Source organism: Echinops telfairi, unplaced genomic scaffold, assembly GCF_000313985.2.
Source record: "Echinops telfairi isolate 266 unplaced genomic scaffold, ASM31398v2 ScPeMD7_5;HRSCAF=22, whole genome shotgun sequence".
Taxonomy (NCBI): Eukaryota; Metazoa; Chordata; class Mammalia; order Afrosoricida; family Tenrecidae; genus Echinops; species Echinops telfairi.
In genome coordinates, this window is record NW_022103901.1 from 10228423 (window position 1) to 10235725 (window position 7303).

Sequence of the window (7303 nt, forward strand, 5' to 3'; positions counted from 1 at the left end):
GTTAAGCCCCCTGATCCCCCTCGTTACCCTCGATTGGGACGGAGTAAGGGGAGGAAATGATCGAGATGGCGGCGGAGAAGGAGCCGTTTCTGGTGCCGGCCCCGCCGCCGCCGCTCAAAGATGAGTCGAGCGCAGGGGGTGGCCCCACGGGGCAATCGCACCGAGAGGCCGCCTCCGGGCAGCTCCGCGGCCGGACGGAACGCGGGCCGGGCCCTCGCGTACACACGGCGGGGTCCCCTGCTTCTGAGGCCGGCAAGGAGAGCCCCGGGGCTGCCTCCACCCCTCGGGGCGGGCTGTTGCAACAGCAACGAGGGGCCGGCCCCCAAGCGCAGTCACAAGGGGAAGCCAGCTTGTCGGATCCCCACGGGCGAGCAGCTCCCCCAGAGGTGGGGGAGGAGCGACGTGGGGGCGGAGGAGGTACAGAAATGTGCCCCCCTGCTCCTCCTCGACCTCGTAATGGCTACCAGCCTCACAGGCCCCCAGGGGGCGGTGGGGGCAAGAGGAGAAATAGCTGTAATGTAGGGGGAGGTGGCGGAGGTTTCAAACATCCGGCCTTCAAAAGGCGCAGGCGAGTTAATTCGGACTGTGACTCGGTGTTACCTTCCAACTTCCTTCTGGGGGGCAATATCTTTGATCCACTAAACCTGAATAGTCTTCTGGATGAGGAAGTGAGCCGGGCGCTCAATGCGGAGACCCCTAAGTCATCCCCACTTCCGGCCAAAGGGCGTGATCCAGTGGAGATCCTCATCCCCAAAGATATTACTGATCCACTCAGTCTCAATACTTGCACTGATGAGGCCCAAGTAGTTCTTGCTTCACCACTCAAGACTGGTCGGAAGCGCCATAGACACCGGGGACAGCACCATCAACAGCAGCAGGCAGCTGGAGGGAATGATAGCCACTCCACCACGCTGCCTCCAACCCCTCTCACCCCTTCGCTTCATGGGGAGGGAGCCCCGCAGCAGGGGCTGAGAAGCCAGAACCGAGATGCACCCCAGCCCTATGAACTCAACACAGCCATCAACTGCAGGGATGAGGTGGTGTCTCCCCTCCCAACTGCCCTCCAGGGTTCCACAGGCTGCACTTCACTCCCTCCAGCTGCCTCACTTACCCCTGCACCCACGTCTTCCTCCTCACGGCATCGCAAACGTCGCAGGACTTCCAGCAAGTCGGAGGCAGGGGCCAGGGGTGGAGGCCAGGGTCCCAAGGAAAAAGGCAAAGGGAGTTGGGGAGGCCGCCACCACCACCCTCTGCCTGCAGCAGGCTTCAAAAAGCAGCAACGCAAGTTCCAGTATGGGAATTATTGCAAGTACTATGGGTACCGCAACCCTTCTTGTGAGGATGGGCGCCTTCGGGTGTTGAAGCCAGAGTGGTTTCGCGGCCGGGACGTGCTCGATCTGGGTTGCAATGTGGGCCATTTGACCCTGAGCATTGCCTGCAAGTGGGGCCCATCCCGCATGGTGGGCCTGGATATCGATGCCAGACTCATTCACTCAGCCCGCCAGAACATCCGACACTACCTGTCCGAGGAGTTTCGTCTCCCACCCCAGACTCCTGAGGGGGACCCAGTGGCAGAGGGTAGGGAAGGGACCACCACCATCCGAAAGAGAAGCTGCTTCCCGGCCTCATTGACAGCCAGCCGAGGTCCCATTGCTGCACCCCAAGTGCCCCTGGATGGAGCGGACACCTCAGTCTTCCCCAACAATGTTGTCTTCGTCACGGTAAGGGGGTCTTAAGTGCCTTAACTCCTAGGAGAAGCAGATCCTCAAGAGAAGGGTCTGAGTTGGAGATTAAGTGCCTCCACTGGGAGTCTCCTAGCCTGGGAAAAAGGTGGGGTCTCTAACTTGGAGGCTTTAATCCTGGAGTTCTTTCTCATGAGTGCAAAGTTCTCTATCCCAGGATAATGGTTGACTCCTTTTGCCCTGCCAGCTTGGACTAAAATGCTGCCTTGCCTTGGGGGTTGCTGGGACTGCTCACTGGGTTCTTTTCTTGACTTTCCCTCCATCATAACTGATGTTCTCTTATGAAAATGCACAGCAAGTTAAGGACCCATTTGACAGTTTCTGTGCAAATTAGTCAGCGTCGTTAGTTACCTTTCACATCATCATTACCTGTTGTTTTCCTGGGGCTCTTTCTAGTACTCTAGCTTGGCTTTTCATTCTCAGCTTTAGAGTAAATGCCGGGCTCTAAATCGCTTAGAGATGGTGTTTTAGGAGCCCGCCTATCTCATGGGTCAGCTCCTTTACTTTGGGTGTTGCTTTGCTGTTTCACAAAAAGGTGGCTGCGGCAGAGTTGGGAGTGTAAAGATCTCATGGAGGCCCCTGGTCCAGTTAACCTGGCCTGTTTTTAAGAGTTGGCACTTTCTCCTTTCTGTGGAGGACCACCTGTTGTGGCCTCAGTCACAGGTCAGTGGTGGTAGCTCGATACCATCTAATTCTGGTTTCTGGGTTCAAGGAGATTTCATCAAGATGGAAATTAGTCGTCAAGCCTACTGAAGGGCCGTGAAGGGTGGGTGTTAGACTTGGCAGGGGGAGAGGGGCCAAGGGTGACAGGATCAGAGGAGTGGCAGACTACTGTTCAGTTTCTGAACAGTTCAAGTCAGCTGCTTTTGAATCCTTAGATTGTCATTGTAGTGTCACGAGTCAGTAGCCCAGGTAGCTTGCCTTTAGTTCAACTCCACATTGATCCTAGTTCCTGGGAAGAATCAGTCCACCTCAGAAGGAAGAATTGGGTCTCTTGTTGGAGAGTCTCCCAACTGCGCTTCATCCCCATTTGCCACTCCATTTGGACTGTGCTAACGCCTGGAAGAATAGGCTTGCCAGGTTTTGTCTGGGAGAAAGGAAAGGAGGGTGGGCTTGAAACTTTGCCAATCCCAGCTACGGGGAAATTCTCCTTTTCAAACCCTGCCATAATGTTGAGTCATTTGGCCCAGGGTTTGTAGGGTTGGGGAGTAAGTATCAGCCAGCTAGGGAATTGGGAGAACCCTGGCTTTTTTTTCTCTGAGCAACTTGGCCTAGCATCGGAGATGTGCTGGATAACTTGCATAATTCATCACTTATCTAGGCTCCCTTTTTGTATGGGTAGGAAGCCAGGGCAGGAAAGTGTCAAGGGAAGATGAACCCCAAAGAGAGCACCCTATGGGAGGTAGTCTGAGAATGTCAGAGAGGATGGCGGCCAGAACCTTGTCATAGATGTGAAAGGTCGGATGGGGACAGTGGTTCTTCTCATCTCCTTGTTGACCTCACCCCCAATTCTTGCCCTCAGGGTAACTATGTGCTGGATCGGGACGAGCTGGTGGAGGCCCAAGCACCTGAGTATGATGTGGTACTCTGCCTCAGTCTCACCAAGTGGGTACATCTGAACTGGGGAGATGAGGGGCTGAAGCGCATGTTTCGCCGAATCTACCGGCACCTACGCCCTGGTGGCATCCTGGTCCTAGAGCCCCAACCTTGGTCGTCCTACGGCAAGAGAAAGACTCTCACTGTAAGTTCAGTTTGGGTGGAAATGGGGGGAACCCTTTCTTTGAGGCAAAAAGGCTTATGAAAGGGAGAATAAGGAAGCAGAGAGGGGACCCTCTGAACAAGATGAAAAGGTTCAGTGAGCAGGTAGTATCATTCTGGGAGGGCAAAGGGCAGGCTAATACCCACCCCCACCTTTTGCCCTTCTAGGAAGCAATCTACAAGAACTACTATCGAATCCAGCTGAAGCCAGAGCAGTTCAGTTCCTACCTAACGTCGCCAGAAGTAGGCTTCTCCAGCTATGAACTGGTGGCCACACCCAAAAACACCTCCAAAGGTAAGCCGAGTGAGCCTGTGTGGTTGAGTCAGGGTGAGATGGAGGCAGGCAGGTTCCAGCTGAGATGATGTAGACCTGGTGGAGAGCCCTGAGGTCCTGCCAACCCTTCCTGACTGTACTCTACCCCCTGCCCTCAGGTTTCCAGCGTCCGGTGTACCTGTTCCACAAGGCCTCTTCCCCTAGCCACTAAGTGGTCTCCTGAACAAAAAAGGAAGAAGCTGCCCGCTGCTCCTGAGAACCTGGGGGAAGAGGAAAGTCTCCCAAGGTCTTTCCTTTCTGGCTCCAAAAAAAAATTTCCTTTCTTGGATCTGCAGAGAAAGCTTTTCCTATGTTGCTGCCTCAGTCTCCTTCCTCCACCTCTGGCACCTAAGCAGTGAGCCCAGCTGTGCTGAAGTTGCCACGTTCTCCTCCCCTCAGCCTGCTGGGCTGGATGGCATGGACTGTTTGACTTGTTCTCCTAGGGCATGGGAGGTAGGGGTATCAAATTCTCCAGCCCTTTTCCTCTTCTCCCAAGGAGAGACTTTCCCGTTTCTCCTCAGCCCTTGTCCCTTGCTGCATTTTTCCGTGGACCACAGACAAATGGACTGAGGGTTTGAGGGGGAAAGTTTGGTGGGGAGGCACGCAGGTACTGTGAAAATCCTTCCCTCTGCTGTCCCCCATTGGGAGGAGAGGTTGGGTTTTGAATGTTAAGAACAGCACAATAAACTTGATGTTTAAGGCAGTGGCCCACACTCGTGTCTGGCACTTTCTAGCCAATGGGAAAGGAGGTAGGACTACAGTCTGCTCATACTGAAGGTGTTTTTCAGTGGTTGGAAAGATGATGGAATGCTACTCGGGTCTATACACAAGTATACTGGACCCAAGCCAGGAAAGGGGTGCAATACAAATTTTGGTGTGAAAATTCAAGCGTCATCCCATTTTCCCTCCCCACCAATCCCTGCTGACACACTTTCTGATGGGTGCTTGAGGCAGGCTAACCATTGAAACAGAGTTGATGACAGGGTTGGGGAGTGGAAGGTGTGTTAGGAAAAAAGCTGCTTCAGACCAGAGCCACCAGCCTTGCCAAGTGTTGCTGCACACTCAAGGAACCCAGCATTCTAGGAACAGTGTAAACATGACAGAAATTAAAGGTACTTTCAATAATCCAGTGCATGCAGCTGCCTTTCAGCTTCCATAGCAGCTTCCACAGCAGCTTCCATAGGGTGGGCCGGGCAGGAAGGGCTCTCAAGTAGAGAGCTAACGCCCAAATGTTAACGTGATTGGAGACAGATGGTCGGAAAAACCCAAACTCACTGCCATCAACTCTGACACATAGCAACTATAGGGTAGAGTAGAACTGCCCCTGTGAATTTCTGAGTCTGAAGCTCTTTACTATGGTAGAAAGTTTCTGGCTGGTGGTTTCAAATTGCCCAGTTAGCAGCCCAATTCGTAACCGCTAAGCCACCAGGACAGTTATGGTGGGGAAACCAAAAGCCACCAAACCGGTTGCCAGAGATTGCCAACCTTGTGTCCAGGGTCAAATTGCACTCACCAGGTTTTCCTTCTAAGCACCTCTGGGTGGGTTCAAACTTTCAACCTATTAACTAATAGCCAAACTAGTTGCCCAACTAAACCATTTAGATGAGATGGGGTGGGTATTGAAACTCCTGATTTGGACTGTTTATCACGTTGCCACTGCTTGCAAAAAAGTATCAAGAATTCAACTTACCAGCAGCGTTCAACCTGAGGCTTAGGGGACCAACCCCTAAAGAGTTTGCCCTATCTTAGAGGTCCCCAAAAAAGGTTCATTTGTTAGCAAAACCTCTTTATTCTGGAGGGAAAGGGAAAAGAAAAAGTCACACAATAAATGGGGCATGCAATCCAGGCATCTTCCAGTTCTACGCTTCCCAGCGCCTCAGAGTCCGATACATGAGGAAGGTGTCCTCGGCTGGGCGGGGCCGGGGCCGAAGGCGGAGAGGAGGCAGGCCTTCCAGGCTCAGGTGCGGCGATTCATAAAACAGTGTTTCTGGGTCGCAGAGGATGGTCATGTCTGGCCCTGCCCCCGGTGGCTCCTGTTGAAGTTGGGGCCCAAAGTGGGGTTACCCCGCTAGGAGGAGGCAGATGCCTGAACGGAGGATGGGTAGGTAGGCTGGCGCCCAGGTCCCTCACCTTTGGGGGCGGGGCTCGGGCCTGCGGCGGCAGAAACGCCTGTTTCTCCCGGAGCGCGGCGTTCAGAACCTGCTCCTCCGGCACCTGCAGGCTCACCAGGTCCCGGAAGAGCCGCTTGGAGCGTGGCACGTTCAACCCTGAGACCGCAGAGGGGGCGGGGGGGTTGGGGGGAGGTGAGCGGCGCCCGTCACCCCCACTCCCGGTGGGGCACCTGGCGCCAGTCCTCACCCTCGGCCACGCTCTCCTCCAGGCCACAGCGGGTCTGGAACGACTTTCTCAGATGCTCCTCCACGGCCTTCTCGGCGTCGAAGTGGCCCTCAGCAGCGGCCCGCGCGGCCTGCAGCTCGAGGCCCAAGGCCAGCGTGCTCTGAAGCGCGGGCGCCTCGAGCTCCTGCGGCGCCGCGAGCTGCTCGCTCGGTGGCGGCGGCCGCGGCTCGGAGTGGCTGGGGGAGGTGGGCGCCAGGCGGAAGCGGACCTGGAAGCACAGAGCGGGGCTGTGAAGAGGTGGGCGCGGGGCTGGCGGCGGGTGAGGGGCGCCACCTGACACACACACGCGCCCCGCCCCGTTCACCTGTCTCCCCTTGCGGGCCCCGCCCCGCCGGTGAGCCCGCCCCTTCCGCCGCCCGGGGCTGCAGCTGGACGGCTCCGGGCTCCCAGGCCCCGGGCTCGGGCTCAGGCTCAGACTCAGGTCCAGGCCGGGTTCGGGCACGGGGGCGCGGGGCTCCGAGGCTCGAGGCTCTGGGGGTGGCCCAGGGGTCGCCACGGCGGCTTCTTCCGCCGACTCCAGCCCCGACTCCCCACAGCCCATCATCTTGGCCTTGCCACAGGGACGAGGGACGGCAGGGGAGTTAGGATCAGGTAACACCGCCACACTCCTTGCCGCTACCGGAAGCCGTTAGCCTTCCTCCAAGGGGGCGGGGAGAAGAGCCCCAGCCACGCCCTATTGGCGCTCCCGTTCGTATGACTTCCTCTGCTCCGCCCCGACTTCCGCCCACTCCGCCTTGGTCCCGCCCCTCGCCGTGGTTTTAGGGCAAAGCTCGTAGAAGCTACGGGTCCTCCACAGGACCATGATCCTCCTAAGAGCTGTGGTGTAGCATGCCAAGCCTGAGACCCCCTGCTTCTGCTCGTCTGGAATGTATCATTTCTCCCTGTGGGGTGCTGCACGGAGCAGCTTTAACTAAACGGTCCGCTGCACCCCCACTCCAGGTCTTCAGGACACCGCCCTGTTCCGTCGCCACCGAACTCGAAAAGGAGGCTTTTCCCTACCTGAGTGCGACCCGGCACGCTCACGAAAATTGCTAACCTGGCAATAATCGCCTTATCGCCCTTGCGACCTTTTATGACATTTTCTCTCTATGGG

The 7303-nt window shown here is 56.4% G+C and overlaps 2 protein-coding genes across 2 annotated transcripts; one reads left to right on the forward strand and one right to left on the reverse strand.

Annotated features, from left to right (window-relative positions):
• Positions 1-4279, forward strand: MEPCE (methylphosphate capping enzyme). The gene is made up of 4 exons (XM_004705590.3): positions 1-1721; positions 3265-3483; positions 3669-3795; positions 3933-4279. The coding sequence occupies exons 1-4, from the start codon at positions 57-59 to the stop codon at positions 3983-3985; spliced, it is 2064 nt and encodes a 687-aa protein (XP_004705647.1). The 5' UTR covers positions 1-56; the 3' UTR covers positions 3986-4279.
• A 1303-nt stretch (positions 4280-5582) lies between these two features.
• PPP1R35 (protein phosphatase 1 regulatory subunit 35) lies at positions 5583-6816 on the reverse strand. The gene is made up of 4 exons (XM_004705591.2): positions 6515-6816; positions 6172-6418; positions 5944-6080; positions 5583-5846 (listed from the first exon to the last, which is right to left on the reverse strand). Exons 1-4 carry the CDS (start codon positions 6752-6754, stop codon positions 5673-5675), a joined length of 798 nt encoding a protein of 265 aa, XP_004705648.1. The 5' UTR covers positions 6755-6816; the 3' UTR covers positions 5583-5672.
• Positions 6817-7303: the final 487 nt, after the last annotated feature.

Coding starts and splice junctions, on each gene's coding strand:
- MEPCE (XM_004705590.3), top strand. CDS start 57: ATGATCGAGATGGCGGCGGAGAAGGAGCCGTTTCTGGTGCCGGCCCCG. Junction 3,484..3,668: donor GCAAGAGAAAGACTCTCACT/GTAAGTTCAGTT, acceptor TTGCCCTTCTAG/GAAGCAATCTACAAGAACTA. Junction 3,796..3,932: donor ACCCAAAAACACCTCCAAAG/GTAAGCCGAGTG, acceptor CCCTGCCCTCAG/GTTTCCAGCGTCCGGTGTAC.
- PPP1R35 (XM_004705591.2), bottom strand. CDS start 6,754: ATGATGGGCTGTGGGGAGTCGGGGCTGGAGTCGGCGGAAGAAGCCGCC. Junction 6,419..6,514: donor GGGCCCGCAAGGGGAGACAG/GTGAACGGGGCG, acceptor CTGTGCTTCCAG/GTCCGCTTCCGCCTGGCGCC. Junction 6,081..6,171: donor GGAGGAGAGCGTGGCCGAGG/GTGAGGACTGGC, acceptor CTGCGGTCTCAG/GGTTGAACGTGCCACGCTCC.